Source organism: Durio zibethinus, chromosome 27, assembly GCF_047325235.1.
Source record: "Durio zibethinus cultivar Kanyao isolate XHJ-2024 chromosome 27, ASM4732523v1, whole genome shotgun sequence".
NCBI lineage: Eukaryota > Viridiplantae > Streptophyta > Magnoliopsida > Malvales > Malvaceae > Durio > Durio zibethinus.
Genome location: NC_143188.1, coordinates 11584505 through 11604559, shown reverse-complemented (window position 1 = coordinate 11604559; position 20055 = coordinate 11584505). Strand labels below are relative to the sequence as shown.

Genomic DNA, 20055 nt, shown 5'->3' with positions numbered 1-20055 from the left:
AGCTCAAGTTCTTCCATTTTCCTTTTTTTTTTTGTCTTTTATGAAAATATTCCATTTTTGTTTACTGAGCTGAGCTCCTTTGTTGAATGACTTTCACGTTTTACCTCGTTTCAAATTCAACAGTAACCAATGTATTAGGGATAATTTTTTTTACTTAAAAAAATAAATATTTTTTTTCGATTGAACTTCACATTTATTTTTTTTTTAATTTCTCAAAAGAATGTCTAATTTTTCAAAATAAATTTTTAATCTTGTTTTTTATTGAAATATTAAGATTTTCTGTGACATTTTTTATCTGAACTTAAAAATTTATTTAAAAATTACTATTTTATGACATACTTTCTGTGTTTTTTCTTATTACTGATAATTTTGATATTTTTCTATTTTCATCTATGTCTGCAACATAAGTTTTTGGCAAACTAAAAATATTTTATTTGAGTGATTCGATTCACCTATAAAAACATCAAACTTAACTAAATTCTTAAGCTTGGAAAGATTAAAACTTAGATATTGCACAAGTTTAGTAAAGGTTCATCAATCCATTGTCACGACTTGCAAGAACTTGAGAAAATTTGTGAATAAACTTGATAATTTTAAATTTAATATGAAAAGTAGATACGAAAACAATTTATAAAAAAATAAAAATAATACAATTTAAAATTTTAATAAAAGATTGTTTAATAAATTTGACAAAAATAAAAAAATTATATTTAACCAATTGACACAAATTACTAATTGATAATTTTAATATTTCACACATTTAGACATCAATATATAAATTGTCAGTAGACAGCATTTGTGTTTCAAAATATTTTAAAATTATCAATCTTAATAGTTGCTCAAACTCTACACTTTAAGGTTTCTATTGAGATATAAAGCAAAGTTATTGTGAAGAAACTTAATAGACCGTATGACATGAGTGTGGCCATGGTGCTGAATAAGTTCATCCTAGTTTTAGTCTATTCCACAAGTTGGAACTTTTGATAATCAGTCACAACATTGAAAGATAAGGAAATAAAAAATATTCCTAGATGTTATACCAAGCAATTCTCTTCACAAGGAGTATAAGACAACAAAAATTTGATCATCAAATCAAGTGTCCTCTTCTGGCATTTGACTTGTATTTAGAGTGTAGCAGAGAAGTAACTCTTACAAAGGGGAGTTCTCATGGAATAGATCCAACAAGATGCTCTTAATTTAAAAGCCTTAGAACACCCTCATATGTCAATCCCTGAAATCAAATATAATGATTTTGCACAAAACTAAATAAGTAGAATGATACAACTATGTCAGCACAATTTACAACATTCCTAGCCCACATATAGGCTATTGCAACAAATAGACTACAATCCCCAGAATGTACAAAAAATTGCTTTATGCTGTGGCAGATGAACATTGCGAGTGCTAATGTGGATTTTCAACTAAAGTAGGCTTTCATGTATGTAATCTATATGCATTTATGATGTAAGTGAGATGCATAACATTTGCAAAGCTTACTCTCATTAAACACTTTTAAATGCAGACAGACCAATATTTTGTACATCGACTATGCTCTCCTAACAACATCAAAATTACCAAATTTTTTATATCCAAATACTCCATAATTAAAGCATATTCCAAAATCCTTTCAAAGCCAAGTTAGCTTAATTCATTTTTAGTTATGGTATTTTTTTGAGGCAAAGGTTGCAGTTTTCATTTTGGTTTTCTTACATTTGAAGCTTTTTAGTTTAAGTATTTAATATAACTTTTGCCTTTTTGTGATTCTTTCTATTTGTTGATGAACTTTATTCTGAGGGAAAGAATTTTTTCCTTACTATAAGACAAAATTTTTCACATAATTGTAAAGTTATAGGCATAAATCAAAATAGAATAGAGTTAGTTCACTCGCGGATAGTATTCTGGCCAATGAAAGGTAATGTTTAGCAGCCACTTTTGCAACACAAATTACAACAACACCATTGGTCATTTTCATTTCTTCTGAGTAAAACTTTTTGTAAACTTGAATGCTTGAAAGAGCAACAATTTGCATGATGCCCAAGTATGATAAATAGAACCCTTCAAAAAGTTCTGATGTCCAAAAGTTCAAAATTTTCCTTATTGATCTTTTAAGACAAAATAAATGTAAAGGAAAAAAATTATAGCATGGAATCACAAACATAAGCTATTGCCACTGATACCATATAAAGTTTGAACATCACATATAAGAGGGCTCAGATAATAATGTATTGAATCATTACCTTCATCTATGATTTTAACTCCAAGAGGCACCTTTGCAAGACTTTCTGCTTCCAACATCTCAAAGAATAAAGCATGATGGTAAACATCCTACCAAAAAAAATTGTTTAAAGAAACTAGATGATTAAGAAAAAGATAAAAAAAGCATGGATAATTAGAAAAATATCTGCTATTACCTAAACCTCAAGTATTAAGAGTTTGTTAAAGAGGATCAAATCTTCAAATGCAATTATGATCAAAGCACTAAGTAAAAAATATATATAGGAAAGTTTATAAAATATACTTAACTATTCAAAGTAAATTAACTAAGTCCGAGAGCAAGAAAAACACTTTGATAAATGTTTAAGCCCTTGAACCTCACCTGACAAACTAAAAAAGAAATGTTATTGAATATTATACTAGCAACGTGTTCTAAAAAAATTACATTTCCACCTCTTCTTCTTCTTTTTTCTTTTTCTTTTTTTTTCCTAGAGTTTTCCTATAGTCTCTTAGAAAGAAACAAAGTAAATAACAGAAAAAATCAAACAATACCAGATTTGTACAAATGCCTAAAGGTAAGGCATACCTGTTATAGTTACCAACAACACATTTTCCCTTCATTGTTTTGAAACCATCTACAAACAATAAAAAGAAAAATCTTTACTTGAATAGAATATAAAGGAAAATGTGTAGATGACAAGATATTACTTCTAAATAATAATAAAAAAGTGCAAATAGTGAAACCATGGTTTCACCTTTGCTAGAAAAGGCAAGTCTCAAGTTCAAATTCCTCTATTTCAACTTAGTTATTAGAGAAAGAAAACTACTAAGATAAAGAAATAAAGAATTTAATAATTTTTTATACACAAACCCAAAAAAAAAAAAAAAAAACAGAAGCATAATCATTAGCATAAATATTTTTTGGAATAGAATAATACCCTTTAGTTAAGTGAAGAAAGGCTATTGAACATGAAATTCAAAATTGATGTTTCTCAAAATCTAATGAAATACAATGATTAGATAAACAAATTGACTATGAAGATACAAATGGAATAGGTAAAACTATCATTATTAGAAGGACAAACTCCAACTAATTCGAATTTTTTTTCATGAACAAAGTCAAACCACTCTTCTTTTAACTTCAAGTTATTGCTTTGACAAAATTATGCCAATTTGCTACACTTAGATAACCCTTAAAGTCATCCAAATGTTATGATTTCATATAAAGCCAATGCTAATGTATGTATAATGGCTTTTGAGAGACCCTCGAGGAATTTTTTATTATTCAAAGAAATGAATCCCAAGACATGTAATTGAAAAAAAAAAAAAAGCTGGAGAAAAAAAAGATTTTTCATGGTTACTTTTTATTTCTTACCGGCATTAGGGGAGATGGGGTGGGTTGATTAGTGATTGATGAGAGAGGAGCAAAATTATCTTGAGAGCCTAATATCCTATTCACGAGTTCCATTGAGGTAAGAGTGGAAAGTGAACTTCACTAGCTCTTTAGACAGTTCCTCAAGTCAACTGGGTTTATTCCTGGTGACGATGGTTGCTCCATTCAAGCTTCATTCGCTTACTTTGTTTCCCTTTCCAACAAGTGCTTGTTTGCTTGGGAAAATATGATATTCTTTACTCTAGCCATTAAAGTTTAAAGAAAAGAAAATTTCAGCTCCGATTTGAGTAAATATTTTTAGTTATGTCATTTTTGGATGGATATTAATGAATAAAAGAAAATGAAAGGTAAAAAAAGAAAATGAAAGTTTTTTAAAAGAAAGAAAAGAGTATATGTATCTTTTATTTGGATAATGAATATTAATAAAGAAAAGAAAAATAATTGTAACAATTATTGTTTGGATAAATAATGAAAAGGAAAGATAATAATTCATTATAATATTTTTTTCAATTATAACTTTTTTTTTATAAATACAAATATATCTTTATACTACTTAGCTTGTATAAATAAATCTTTTTAAATAAAATTAAGCATATTTAATATGGTAAGATGTGTTAGTTAGTTATTGATTTATTCTTAATTTTATGTTTAATTCAGTCTTTTAATTTATTTTGACAATTATTTAGCTTGTTTTGTTGTTAAGACTTAAAAAATTATAAAATATTTTATAAACTGTTTTGTTATATAAAATATTCATAAAAAAATTATTTTTGTAAGAAGTGTTAGTTGTATAATGAAATCTAATGTCTTAATAAAAATATAAATATAATAATATTTTTATAAAAATAAAAATTTTTTCAACTTTTTTTTCCTTAACTTTTTTCTCAAATTGAGACATTAAAAAAAAAAGAGGATTACAAAGAAAACTAAAGATTATTTAGTTTTTACCTCTTTTTTTTTCTTTAAATTAAAAATTTATCTAAATAGAAAAAGTTTTTTTCGCTTTTCATTACTTTTTTTTATTTTTCTTTCGTTTCTTTTCCCTCCCCCTCAATCCAAATATAGTGTTAACGTCTTATAAGGCAGATATTTCACTTCCATCATCTTTGATGCTAATTCCACCACAATTATTTGATAATGATAAGTTATGAATAAAGGCAATGCAGGAAAAATAATTAATATCGGCATGAATGAAGACAAATATTCATTGAATAGAAAATATTATTCACAAAATTACTAATAAAAATTAATAATCATATTTTATATTGAATTTTAAAAAAACATGAAATTGAAAAGAAAGAATGAAGGGGGAAAGGTAAATGTTGTATTGACAAAATTTATCTAGTTGGCAATGTTCAATCTCCACTTAACATTGTAAATTTGTTTTGTAAATAGAAAAATAAAACTTAAAAATCGAATTTAATTACTATTATATTAAGCTTCAACAAATTTAATATGTTGTTTTGTTAAAAATGGACCATTTTGTCAAAATTAATGCTAATATTGATGAGAAAAAATAAATAAATAATTAATTAATTAGGTAAAAAATTTTGAAAAAAAATTTTTTTTGGAAAAGCATGACCCATATTTTTCTGTTTTGCTCAAAAGTTATAGTTTAATAATAATTTTCATTTTCATTGTTATGATGATTATAAAAATTTTGTTTTTTTCTTAATTATTTATTTCATTTAAAAAATATTTGGATTCAACATCTTAATTACAAAACATGTAACGGTAAAGATATTTTAATTATAAAGGGTTTTTCTTTATAAAAAAAGTTGTAGTCTAAGAATAGAATAAGAAATTACAAATATTATGATTCAAATTTCAAATTTATTTGATATAATTTACTAAAAAAGATTATATGAATATAATTGAATTAAGCTTTCATTGCTAACTATAAAATTTTTATCGTGAATAATTTGCCCAAAATTATTATCACAAGATAAGAGAGTGTTTATCAATTTATGTTGAATTTTAATTCCAAATGCTAGCAGGACTATATTTATTAGCGTAATTATCAAAATCACATTGAATAATGAATTGCTCAAATTGATATATTATTAAATTATTGATGCAATTGAATCAATCAACCAATTATAGAATCAATAAAAATATTTAAAAATGTAAATATTTAAAAATTTAATTTATTATATGATAAATAATAAAGTTCTATTATAAATAATTTCATTTTTTTGGCAAATAAAATAATTTCATACTTAAAAAATTAAAATATGTAAGACAATATAAGAAATATGAAAAAAGTATATATATTTAACAAATAAGATAATTTCATACTTAAAAAAATTAAAATATGTAACATAATATAATAAATGTGAAAAAATTATATATATTTAACAAATATATAATAAATTTAAATTTAAAAAATAAATTTAAAATTTAAACTCCTAATTTCCAATTGAAACTTTGAAAAAAATAATCAAAATATCAAATAATTCAACTATATTAATTTAAAAAAATTAAACAAAAATAAATATTCAAAGAACTTAAAAAAAAAAAATCAAAGTCGTTTAAGAAGAAAGCTCATGTGAAATACAAATTAAAAAAAAAACCTACAAAATAATAATGTTTGTTATAAATCAATCAAACTCGGATAAAATCTTAATCTTAACCGATAAGGCTCCAACTACTAGTTTTTGTAAGAGAGATATGCCATATATTTATATTATATAATATAATATATATTCCATATATCTTTCTCCATCTTTGGCCACAAAAATTTTCACCCCAGGCCCAAGCCATTAAAATTTTGTTTTATTTTTTTGACCGTTGACTGTACATACTATCCTCCATTACTTTTATTTGTAATTTTTTTTAATAATCCCATACCCATGTGGCACATCTTGCATCATAAACTTAAAGACTTTTACCATTCAGACTTGGAGTTGACTCAGACTTTGCCTTGCCAGGTATCTTCGATCACTTTCTTTCAAAGCCATCTGAAATTTCTTAAAAAAAAAGAAAAAAAAAGAAAACCAACTATTGAGATTAGTGTTTCCTGCTGCGAAGGAAGAAATCTAGAAATGGCAGAAGGCTTCCTGTTCAATTTTGCTGAACGAATCTTGGTGGGTCTGGCATCATTGGCTCACCAAGAACTTGGTTTGCCCTGGCGTGTCAAAGCAGAAATCACCAAGCTCAAAGACACTTGTTCCTTGATCAAAGGTGTGCTTCGTGATGCTGAGGAGAAACAAAGAAACCACAACCATGAAGTGACGGTCTGGCTCGGACAGCTCAAAGATGTGCTTTACGACGTGGATGACTTGCTCGACGATTTTTCCACTGAAGCTTTGCGGCGACAGATAATGAGGCGGAATGAAATGGTTAAAAAGGTACGCGTTTTCTTCTCCAAATCAAACCAGCTTGCATATAGTCTCAAGATGGGTCATAGAGTTAATGCCATTAGAAAGAGGCTAGATAAAATTGCAGCTGATAGAACCAAATTTCACTTTACCGACAGCCCGGTAGAGTCACTGCTTGAAGTTAAGGAGAGGGATCAAACTTATTCCTTTGTGCGTGAAGAAGAAATAATTGGAAGAGATGATGATAAAAAGAAAATTGTAAAACTGTTGCTACAATCTGAACTTGAAGAAAATGTTTCAGTTGTTCCAATAATAGGGATTGGAGGATTAGGAAAGACTACATTAGCTAAAATGGTGTTCAACGATAAAAATGTTGGAGAACATTTCCAGCTAAAATTGTGGGTTTGTGTCTCAGAGAAGTTTGAGCTAAAAGTCATTGTGGAAAAAATCATTGAGGCTGCAACTGGAAGCAAACCTGAAAGGGACCTCCAGATGGAAACACTGCAAAATATTCTTCGGGACAACATTAATGGAAAGAAGTACTTGCTAGTCCTAGATGATGTATGGAATGAGGTCCGTGAAAAGTGGCTCAATTTGAGAAATTTGCTATTAGGTGGTGCAAGGGGAAGTTGGATTGTTATCACTACTCGTAGTGGGCTGGTTGCAGAAATCACAAGCACAGTTTTACCACATGAGCTTGAAGGATTGTCAAAAAGCCAATCATGGTCACTACTGAAGCAAATGGCATTTAAAGAACAAAGCCACGAATCTAATGGTTCACACTTTGAAGCAATTGGAATGGAGATTGTAGAGAAGTGTAAAGGGGTCCCTCTTGCCTTAAGGGCGATAGGAAGTGTACTATTTAAAAGAACAGAAGCTGAATGGGTAAAGGTGAAGAATAATATAGTTAAGTATATAACTCAACAAGAAAGTGGTATTATGCCAGTTTTAAAGTTGAGTTATGATCATCTTCCACCACATTTGAGGCAATGTTTTGCTTATTGCTCTTTAATTCTGAAGGACACTGAGTTTTGGGTTGAGGATTTGATCATGTATTGGATGGCCCAAGGGTTTATCCAGCCACTAAGTGGAGACGAAGATCTAGAAGACGTTGGGCATGAGTATTTCATGGATTTGCTTTGGAAATCTTTTTTTCAGGTTGCAGAAGAAGATGATTCGGGAAATGTGAAGAGATTCACAATGCACGATCTAATGCATGATCTTGCATGCTCTGTTGCTGGGACTGAGTACTGCATTGCAAGTCTAGAAGCAGAAAATGCAGATGAAAGAACTCGCCATGTGTTATTTGAAGATGAATTAGATGCTTCTTGGAAAATCCTAAGCACTTTGCACAAAGCAAAGAAACTAAGGACAATATTTCTTCCGGATGGCAGCTTGAATCAATCCATTTGCAATGCACTTATTTCTAATTTTAGGTACCTACGCTCTTTGAATTTGAGTTTCGCAGGTATTGAGAGGTTACCGCATTCCATAGGCAAATTGAAACATTTAAGGGGTCTTTATCTTATTGGAAATGAAAATCTTAAAAAACTGCCTAGTTCTTTGTGTAGGCTACAGAATTTGCAAACATTACGTCTTTCTGGTTGCTCGGATCTTGAAAAATTGCCGAGGAAAACAAGAAGGTTAGTTAGCCTTAGATATCTATATATTGATGGTTGTGGTAGTTTGGCTTACATGCCACGTGGACTAGGGCTACTAACTTGTCTGCGAACGTTAAATGAGTTTATTGTGGGAAAGAGAGGCAAGGGTGTTGGTGAGTTAAGGGAATTGAATGGACTGAACAACCTCAAAGGAAAAATACGTATTTCTTCTTTAAAAAATGCTGTTCCAGAGCCTGGATCTTCTTACTTGAAAGAAAAATTGAATTTGAAACACTTGAAATTGAGCTGGAGAAATGAGGAGAATGATGATGAGGAGGAGGAGGAGGAGGATGATGATGCAAGTAATGAGAAGTCTGAATTGGTTTTTGAAGGCCTCGAACCACACCCAAATCTAGAGATGCTTGTGGTGTATGGGTATCCAGGAAGCAAGATTTCTAGCTGGCTGTCCTCCATCACCAATTTAACTCGACTTATTTTAGAGGATTGTGTTGAATGCAAGCATCTGCCACCACTGCATCAGCTCTCTTCCCTCAAATTTCTTAGGCTTTCAGGATTAAAAGTTTTGGAGAATGTGTCTGAGATTGAAATGCAAAAGGAGTTGTCTTCAAAATCATCAAAATTTTTTCCATCCTTAGAGGAACTCGACCTCTTGAATTGCCCAAATCTTAAGGGATGGTGGAGCGGTGATGTTGATGAAGCTTCAAATGCACAGCTGCCTTACTTCCGTTGCCTTTCAGATTTGACAATACGACAGTGCCCAAAGCTAACCTCTATGCCACTGTTTCCTTCTGTTCGGGAGCTGCGTTTGAATGAAACCAGCTGGAAGCAACTTCAAAAGACAATGAAATTGAAGATGACAACATCAGAAGAACCATCATCTTCTTCACTTTTCTCTCCTTTCTCCAAATTGACAAAAATGTGGCTTGTAGATATCGAAGAACTAGATTCTCTGCCAGAGGAGTTTCTACAAAACCTAACTTCTCTTTGGTCTCTGTACATTGCAAGTTGCAGTAACTTGACATCAATGCCAAAGGGGATGCGCTTTCTCACCTCTTTACAAGAATTGAGTATTTGGGGATGTCCCCAGCTATCGGAAAGATGCCAAAGGGATATTGGTGTGGAGTGGCCAAATATTGCTCACATTGGAAATATTTGTATTGATGGACGTGTGATTTGATTAAATCGGGTTCACGCATTTGGGAACCTTCCATCGCTTACACAGGTTATGCTAAACTTAAATCTTTTGCTAAAATTCAAATTTTTAGCTAAATTTAAGCAATGGACATATCACTTCCTTACTATCTTCTTGTTTTTTTTCTTTCAATTATTTTTCTTGCTTTTCGTTTTGTTAAAATTAAAAAAAAAATTGAAACATAATTTTGGTAATGTATAAATTGATGGAGCTCATCTTACTTTTTTCCAACTAAAGACTTTGTTTTTCCAAATTTTAATAATTTTATATTAATTCTTAATTGTTCCCATATTATTTTGTTCCATTATTTATAGATTTAGTAATTTATGTATTTTTGTACCTATTTAATATCAAACACATTTAAAATAAAAAAAAATGTTGCATTATAATTTGTATTGAACAAACACAATATATATTTGTTTTTGATTTTTTGTCAAATCTTCATTCAGTTTTTTTTAATATTTTAATTTGTACCATTTTTTAAAAATTCTTTTCATCATTTTCGTTTAAAGTCGAAATTTATTGGATCTAATTATTTGCTTATTTTATTAGATATTAATATTGATTAGAATTTCAATCACCTTTGATTGGCTTGAATAAAATGATAAAATTATGTATCATAAAATAAAAGCTAACAAAAATGAAGTTGGAATCATTTATTTTTTTAATTCAATATAATTTTTAATTCTTATTCATATTTATTATGTCACTTACTATTTCACAGACTGAAATCTATTTGTGATTGTTGATTAATGGAAACTAATAAAATGATATTTGAGGCGATATTATTTATTTTGTTTTCTTTCCTATCTCAATTTTTGATCACCTCTAATTTTTCATTTCAATTTTTAAATGTATCAACTTGGGACAGATTATATCAAGGCTCAGAACAAAGTGAAACTTCACGCTTCAGCTGCGCTTGAATTCAAGAAATAATATCATCCAATTCTGATGCTGTAAGTCCTGCCAAATAAGGATTTAATCCAACTTATATATTAGTTTTGTTCGACTAATTTGTTTGTTTGGTGTGCTTATTGGTTTTTCTTTCATATATGTACTATTCGAAATACATCGAGTGTTATTTTATTTGATTGTACTTATCATTTTTATTTTGTAATATGTAAATTAAAAATACAAAAAAAAAGGTTATGCTAAAATTTTATATGAAATTAAAAGTTAGTTTAGCATTTTTGCAGTTTAAAAAAGAAATTGAATTGAAAAAGTTGGTTTAAAAAATGTTATAAGAAAAATGTGAATAAAAGTTTTAAATATTTAGTATTACTCTGAAAAAGTGCTGTGAATAATTGAAATGTTTAAAAAATATATATAAAATAATAAAAATATAAGATAATATAGTGATTTTTTATCTCAAAAATACTTTTCCAACGTAAAACACCTCTTAAGTAGCATTTTTGGTTAGATTGGAAAATCAAACTTTAAATTGAAAAGCTATATTCAATAGTAATGTTAAATTAGGCTTAAATTCTAAAAAAATTACTATAGATAAAAAGTTAACTAAAGTCGTAACAAGATGATATATAATAGCAGAAAATAAAAAATTTGAAATTAAATTATATGATTAGGCAAACTACATAATAAATTTTTTACAATTATGAAAATGATGTAATTTTTATTTAATTACCTTTACCTATCAATAATCTCCTCAAATCCGAATTGCACTGAACCTCCTCTAAACCCAAATCATGAACATCAAACTTGAGACAATTAGCCATGGCAGCAACCAAGCTTGACTTTACCGTGCAAGGTGGTCTGATCCATATAACAAATGCCTACGTTTCCAAGCCTTTCCTACTCTCATGTAGAACCCTTTCTTCTTGTAAATCTATCGGGATCTTATATTACTGCCTTCTCCATCTTCAGATCCATTGCCATGGTATAAAAAGATGCTGGATGGTTAAAAAAATACCTCTGTAATTTCTCATATTTATCAAATAAACCATTATCGTTTTATTGTACCCAATTGAACCTTTAAAATATTATTTTTGTTTAATTAAATCTTTTTTTTATGAAAATCACTAAAATCTTTTAAACAAATAGGATTTTAATTAAAAAAAAACTTAAAAGATTTAATTAAAAAAAATGATACTTTAAATCCTTATTTAGAAAAAAAAAAATTTTAAATGTTTATCCGAGTAAACATTACATTAGCAGCAGCATGGAAGTTTTTTCAAAATTTTCAACTTAATTTTCATTTTGGGTATCCAAGTTTTTTAATTAACTTTTTTTGTCACTTTAATTTCTTTTTTATTCTTTTAACAATATTTGAAGACATTAAAAATTGCAACCATCGAATTAATTAATAGGCCATATTATCATAACCATCGAAATGAAATGGCGTTTCACTCAAAGACTAGTTCAAACGTACAAAACATTTCATTATTTAACTTTTTTTAATGAAATTATGTATAAATATAAAACTTAAAACCGTAATCAACCAATTTTTTATACACATCAAAGAGAAGAAATCAATAAATCAGTCAAACCAATAACCAAGAAATCAAGAGGCTATTTTAGTTTATTATATTCAATTGTGTATTATCAACAAGAATAAAATTAAAAGCCAATTGAAAGGTGAAAAAAAATCATTGATCTACTCTCTAAGAAGATACCTTCTATGATGTTCAAAGCCTAATGCTATTGACTTGAGATTGAGAGCACAATGCATGTCTCTACATATATGGTTTGCAACTACAGCAACATAACAGTAGGGATTTAATATATCATCAAAATAGGATAGTTCGATGATAAAGCTTAGAAAATTTGAAAATAATTTGGTATTAATTCAAGAACTAGTTTTCTTGCATGTGATTGTTAATAAAATTATAATTATAATATAATAAAATAATTTTAGTATTTTTATAATAACAATAAAATTGAAATAATTATCATAATATTAAATTAAATTGAAAATGTAAATTTAAATTTAAAAAGCAAATAAATACAACAAAAATTTTAGGCTATATTTGGATTGAAGGAAAGTGGGGGATAGGAAGAGAAAGAAAAGGAATGCAGGAGAAATAAAAAAAAACTTTTTTTTTGTTTATTATTTACATTTTAATAAAGGAAATAAAAGGAAATTGAGCATCCTCCTTTTCCATCAAAAGTTCAAAACCTCCAATTTTTAACTACTCCAAATTAAGGTAAACAAAAAGGAAAAGAAATGATTAAAAATTTTTCAATATAAAATGACTTTTGTGTCCTTATTATATTTTATCATTTTTCAAAGAATACTATTATAATATTCAAGCTTAACCATTGATGTTATGACTTATTCAAGCAATGAATGAGTGGATTTTCTTGGAATTTAGTTATCAAATATAGGGTGCTGAACCTGAAGTTTTGTAGAGATTGAACGAGGTAAATTTTATTAAAATTAAATTTTAATTATTATTTTATTAACTATTTTACGTTTTATTATTTATATTCTCACAATATAATACTTATAAATTTTTAGTTATATCCTCATGCCCAAGGGTGGATGACTAAATCCATTCCAAATTATGACAAGATGATAATTCTTTATGGTAATGATCAAGCCATAAGGAAGCATATTGGGATTTCAGCAAAAATGAGCGAAGGAAGCAATCTTCTAAAACTGATGATGAGTTAAGAGAGAATATTGATGATATTGATAATTTAATCTCCCAAAATGAGGTAACATTGGAGAATCATGATATTTCGGGTGAGGACTACATTGATCTCATGACACCCCATGGGGCTCGTTCTAAAAATCATTTCAAATTTTCAAGTAGTTCAATGAATAAAAGAGCTAAAAAATGAAGAAAATGACAAAGATAGTGAACTTATTCAAGACGGGTTTGAAATGGTTGCTAATGTAGTTACTGCACGAAATGCTATATATGAAAAGCTCAACACTTATATTGATCGAATTTTGAAAAATGAAATATGAAATCTTTTGGAGGAGATAAGTATTAACTCACAACTAATCACCATTGTTTACCCATATTTTATTGATAATCTTAAGAAAGTAAGTGCAGTACTTGGATGCCCATGGGATAAAAGAAAAGTACTCATTGAAAGGTTGGTGTTTGGTTAATCTAGTCATTAAAGATGTCAAAAATATCTTTGCTATACAAGGTTTTAATTTGTTGAAATAATTTTTTTTCTTAGGATGAAAAAATTTATTTTTTATTTTGGTAAGTAAAATAAATTTATGTTAGATAACTATATGGTGATATGTTATTACTTTTTTTCTGATGCAAAAAGGTCATCTAATTCACTAGTATGTAATGGTTTTATGTGATTGTATCTTTTCTTATTTAATAGCTTTTATATGAATATTAAGGCTTGATTTACTTTAAAATTCTCAATCTTTTGATATTTGTTATAACTTTCTGGATTGCATACATTGTTAGCAAGGTCAAATGCATGTCACTCTATGTGTGTTCAATGGCGAATAAACAAAATGACATTAGGTTCCAAAATTAACCATAAATAGTTTTGACGATATAAGATCAATTAGGTCACTTTAGATTTGATGGTCAAATCATCAGGTCGCTTTAGATTTGGTGGTCAAACCATAAAAAGTTATAAATGAGTTGTCATTATGAGAATCATTTGTTTATACAAGTTAGCCAGTATGAAGATGTATTTTTATATTATATATTATTTTATAAAAAAAGGTTATAATTGAAAAAAAAAATTATTATGAATCATTTTCTTTCCTTTTCACTATTTATCTAAATAATGGTTGTTAGGATTTTTTTTCTTTCTTTTATAAATTTTAACCATCTAAACAAGGGGTTAACGTGAAGTTCAATAGAGAATAAATATCTAATCTTTCTCTATTTTGATTTTTCTATTTATAAATTTTTTAAAGTGTTCTAGTGTTAGGCGTCGTCTTCATTTATTTTTTTAAAATTTTCTTCTTTTTCTTTTTAAAATTTTTTTCAATTATAAAGGATCACCTTCTATCACAATGAAATAGGATTTTGTACATTTTTCTTTTCTACTTTATGTTTTTTCTTGGGCTTTTTTTTTTTTCTAGCTTTTATGGTGTTTGTGGTAGATCTTTATCTTCAATTTTATGAATTTTTAAGACAATCAATCATCGTTGAAATTATTCAAACTCTTACTTTTTATTTATTAATTAATTATTGAAAATTCAAATTCTTTATTTTGACTTAAAATAGATTGTTATAAAATTTTTGTTGCTTGAAATTAAGCAAAATATATAATTTTTTTCATCACTGTCTTCAATTTTTAACATGTACTTATTATATAATATAAATCATTTTGTAATTTTATTTTATAATAAAAGTGCATACTTGCAAGAACTTTACTAATATAGAAAATACTAAATTATAAACTCGTTCTCAAAAAAAGATATGAAGCAATCAAGAAATATTAGTATCTTGATATAATAATCATTGAATTTTTTTATGTATTTTCAAGGGATATTGACAATAACTACTTTTAATAATGAATCTTAATTTTTTATACATAACTTACAAAAATATGTTACAATAAGAGTTTAAATAACACACTTGCATTTAAAGATATACATTATTCTAAATCAAATAGTTTTTTATGTTATTTTTTAAAAGTTGAAATATTTTTCTCAATTACCTTTGCTTAAGTTTTATTATTATTTGCTAAAAAATGAAAAAAAAAAGAATTTTAAATTAATAAGATATGACAAATTTTAGACAAATGTCAAAAGATATTCTTCTATTGTGAGTGTACAATATATATGTTTTAAATTTGAGACTTTAGATTTGAACACTTTTTTAATTAAAATGGAGTAATTTCTTTAATTGATGTACATTTAATTAGATGTCAAGTGATACAAAAAAATTTATCATTTAATATTGTTATAAAGTTATAAGTTATATAATTCATACTATTATTATCATTATTTAATATATTTTGATTTAAAAATATTACGTACCTAACAAAATAACTGATAAGTAATTTTTCTATATATTTTTCAATAAATTTAGACTCATAATTTTTCTTTTTCATTTTAAAACTGTCTGTAAAGGCAATAATTTTTTTGTTGAGTTGCTAGAATACCACACAACACAACATTTTATTTTAGTAAAGAGATAACATTAATCTAGATAATATTAAAATATTATCACGTAGACAATCAATGAAATACACATGTTGTACTTCAATTTCTCTTCTTCATATAATTTTATATTTTTTTAATTTTACTCTAGACCTTTATCTCATGTTGTACTGCAATTTTTTTAAAAAAATCAAATTTGTACCTCTTTAAAAAGTTAAAAAAATCATAGCATATAATTTCATAGTTTCAACTTTATTTTTTAAAGATTATATTTATATTTTTTTGTTTTGATAACAAATTGTTTTACAATTAATTTATTTATGCTATTTTATTTCAATTTTAAATTATTAAAAACTAAAAAATTCTTTTAATTCACAGAAAAACTATATACTTAGTAATTCTATCATTAATTTAAGAGTTTTGTTATCAGTAAAATATTTAAAGCTGTCATAGTAATATTTTTATTTTATAATTTTATGTGTTTGGTTATTTTTTATCATTATATTTTATGTGCTTTGTTATTATATGTGTGTGTGTGTGTTTATGTGTGATAGAAGTTTTACAAAAAATGAGATAAAGTATAGTATTAATTGGTTCCCTAAAGATAAATGTTAAGATCAACTACTGACTGTAAGTTATCAATAATTTACTATTAAATTATTAACGATTAACTACTACGTTATTATTGAGTTGCTAAAAAGTTATTGATAATTTATTATGGAGTTATCCATGATTTACTACTAAGTTATTATTAATTTATTGTTATCACTGATTCACAACTAAGTTATAATTGATTTAGTACTAAGTTAATAATTAATGACTAAGTAAACACTAATTTATTACAAAGTTATCATTAATTTATTGTTATAATTGATTTAGAGCTAAGTTACAACAGATTTAACACTAAGTTATGGATAATTTACAATTACGTTAACACTGATTTATTACTATTTTGATACTAAGCAACAACCACATAATTGTTTGGCTCTTAATTTAAATGATCAAAGGCGAAGCTAGAGACAGACATGACATGTCTCCCTTTAATTTTTAAAATCTCAATTCACTTTAATCTTTCACATTTAATTTCCCCACTTTGGTTACCCTAAAATTTATAATGTGTCTTCTTCTCACTTGTATGGTAAATTTAATGAGTTATGAACATTTTATTTTTAGATTTATACTCTTAATTTGATCGTTTTTTTTTAATTCCTTGAATTTTGCATATTTCATTCCATTTAAAGCATGTTCACACTAATTATTATGTCTCTTTCTTTTTTGAGTTAAAAAAATTTCTTTTCAAGTTGATAAAATATAACTAAAAAAAAAATTCAATTACTATGTATAGTGTGCTTATGATATTCATATTATTTAATTTCCTATAGTTCTTGTACTTTTATTTTCGAAACTCATAGTTTTAATTTTTTAAAGGTTGTATAACTTTTACTTTTTTGTAAATTATTAGTTTTATTTATTTTAGTTCACTATTAGTTTATGTATGTAATAATAATTAATTTTACTATTAAAAGATTTTTTATTTATGAAAAATATGTAATTTAAAAGTTCAATAACACTATATAAGAATTGTATTTTTATATAATAATATTATTATTTTATTCTAATTTAGAATTTTTTAATTAATTTTTATATTGACTAAGTTCATGGTAGTTTTATTCTATTCTCTCAAAAATTCTACTTCTTTCTTGCTAGTAATCATGGTTTAATTCTTGACAACTAATTATAAAAAAACTATTAAATCATAGATTGACAACTAAGTTTTCACTAATTTACTATTGTATTGTCAATGATTTTTTGTTATTATCAATAATTTACTATTAATTTATAAATAATTTATCACTAAGTTATAAATAATTTTCTATTAAATTATTGATGATTTACTACTAAGTTATTGATAAGCTATTATTAGGTTATCACTAATTTACTATATAGTTATTGATGATTAACTAATTTACTGTTAAATTACACTAATTTACAATTATCACTAATTTACAAGTAAGTTTTAAGTGATTTATTACTACATTATTAGTGATTTACTACTAAATTCAATTATTTGCTACTATATTGTTATGTATTTACTACTATGTTATCATGGATTTATTATTAAATTTTTAATGATTAACTACTAAGTTATTGTTGATTTACTACTAAGTTTATCAATTACATACTATATATGAGATAGTTTTTTTATACAATAACATTATTGTTCCATTCAAATTTAAAATTTTTTCCTAAATTTTTTTATTGAATAGAATCATAATAAGTTTATCCTAACCTTTAAAATGAAAGTTCTAACTTCATTCTTAGTAGTAACTAGATTTCAATCCCTAATAACTTTAAGTATAAAAAAATTATCATTGATTGACAACTAAATTATCACTAATTTACTATAATCTTTTCATTGATTTACTATTAAATTATTAATGATTTATTATTAAATTATAATTGATCTACTACTAAGTTAAAAATGATTTACCGCTCAATTATGAATAATTTACTACTAAATTATTGATGATTTATTATATAGTTATTACTGATTTACAATGAAGCTATTAATAATTTACTATAAAATTATCAAAGATTAACTAATTTACTTCTAAATTATCACTGTTTAGCTAAGTTATCTGTAATTTATTATTATGTTCTTAACGATTTACTACTATGTTATCATTTATCTATGTTAGCTTTGAATTACCCTTATTTTGAAATGACAAAATATTAAGCTAAATAAGCTTGATTGTGATTTTGCAAAATGAATTATTTAGTACAAGTTCTTATGATTTATTATTCTTGTACTAAATAAATAATTTTTTTATTAAAATGATTTTTAGTGTGCTAAAATTTGAAATTTTTGGAAGTATGTTTTGAACTCAAAAAGAAAATATTTTAAAGTGATTTATTAAGCGAAAAATGTTTTAAGATCAAAATCCAAATTATTTGCGTGATTTAAAAATGATTTATGAAAAAATGGGAAGAAAGGATCAATCCTCTAAGGGACAAGATTGATCTCCTTTTATAATAGATTGATTGATTTTTCGTCTAGAAGAAAGCTTCCAAGTTAAAATTTTAGCAAAACTAATCGATCCCCTATGGTACAAGATTGATTGGTCAAGGTTTGATTGGACAGAATCGATCCCTTTGGTAAAAGCATCAATGGATTTTTTCTTACAGAAGCAAATTTTGTTTTGGAAAAATAAAAAATTATCAATCACCCAATGTAAGGGATCGATCACCCCTTTGATAGGATTGATCCTCTATATAAATGGATCAATCATGTTGTGTTTTAAAGTGTGAAATGGCTTTCTAAAGCATGAACCAATTGATCTCTTCAAAGAAGGGATCGATCGGGTCTGTCCAGATATATGTATAACGACTAGTTTTTCAAGCTTCTAATAGGTATTTCTTCTTCCAAACCATCCCCAATGGCTAGTTCTTTAATTTCTCTATATATAGGACACTCTAATACACCAAGAAGATTGATGAATCAAGAAAGCAATAAATAATAAGCTATGTTTTCATTCTCTCAAAAAATCAAGAGTTGTTAAAGTTTAAAATCTATATCTTTTGCATTTGTTGTATCCAAGCTATATTGTGTTATTCATTTACCATATTTCTTTATACTTCATTAGGCAAACACTCAACCTTGAGAGGTATTTTAGTTTGCATAAATCATTTGGGTTATCTTGTAAGTAAGAGGTGAGGTATCTTCTTGATATTATATGGTATAAGATGCTATCTAAGCCTTAAGAAAAAGATAAGGATTTAGTACAAGATAAGTTTGTATCTTGTAAAAGTTCTTCTTCAATTAGTAAATTGAAGCATTGGTGTGGATAACCAATAAAAGAGGACATAGATATCTTATAGAGAAAGATCGAACATTTATAAATCATTGTGCTTGATTTCTCTATCCTTATCTCCTTACATTTATTATTGTTGATATTTGCTTGAAGTTCATCAACAAATTGTTATTAATTGTATTATATTTTCGTTAAAGTGCTCATTGTTTTAATTCCTTATTCAATTATATTGAAATTCATTATTTGGAAAGAATTTAGAAAGATCCAATTCACCCCCTTCTTAGATCACTATATCACCTTAAAAAGCTAACAATTAGTATCAAAATTTTGGCATCTTTTTGAAAGTTTAGCCACTTTGAGTAAAGATCCTATGATTCAATTTAGGTTCCAAGATGGTGAAGAAGTCTTCAAAGCTCTCATGATTGAAAATTTTGAATTTTGTGAATG

The 20055-nt window shown here is 26.4% G+C and overlaps 1 protein-coding gene and 1 pseudogene across 1 annotated transcript; one reads left to right on the top strand and one right to left on the bottom strand.

Moving 5' to 3' along the window:
- Positions 1-1846: 1846 nt before the first annotated feature.
- On the bottom strand, positions 1847-3817 carry LOC149510929 (uncharacterized; annotated as a pseudogene).
- Positions 3818-6393: 2576 nt separating this feature from the next.
- On the top strand, positions 6394-10877 carry LOC111280102 (putative disease resistance protein RGA1). Its single transcript, XM_089756611.1, has 2 exons — positions 6394-9771; positions 10613-10877. The coding sequence occupies exon 1, from the start codon at positions 6460-6462 to the stop codon at positions 9724-9726; it is 3267 nt and encodes a 1088-aa protein (XP_089612737.1). The 5' UTR covers positions 6394-6459; the 3' UTR covers positions 9727-9771; positions 10613-10877.
- The last annotated feature ends 9178 nt before the right edge of the window (positions 10878-20055 follow it).

Excerpts from the sequence above, each read along its gene's own strand:
- LOC111280102 (XM_089756611.1), top strand. The coding sequence starts at position 6,460 with ATGTGGCACATCTTGCATCATAAACTTAAAGACTTTTACCATTCAGAC.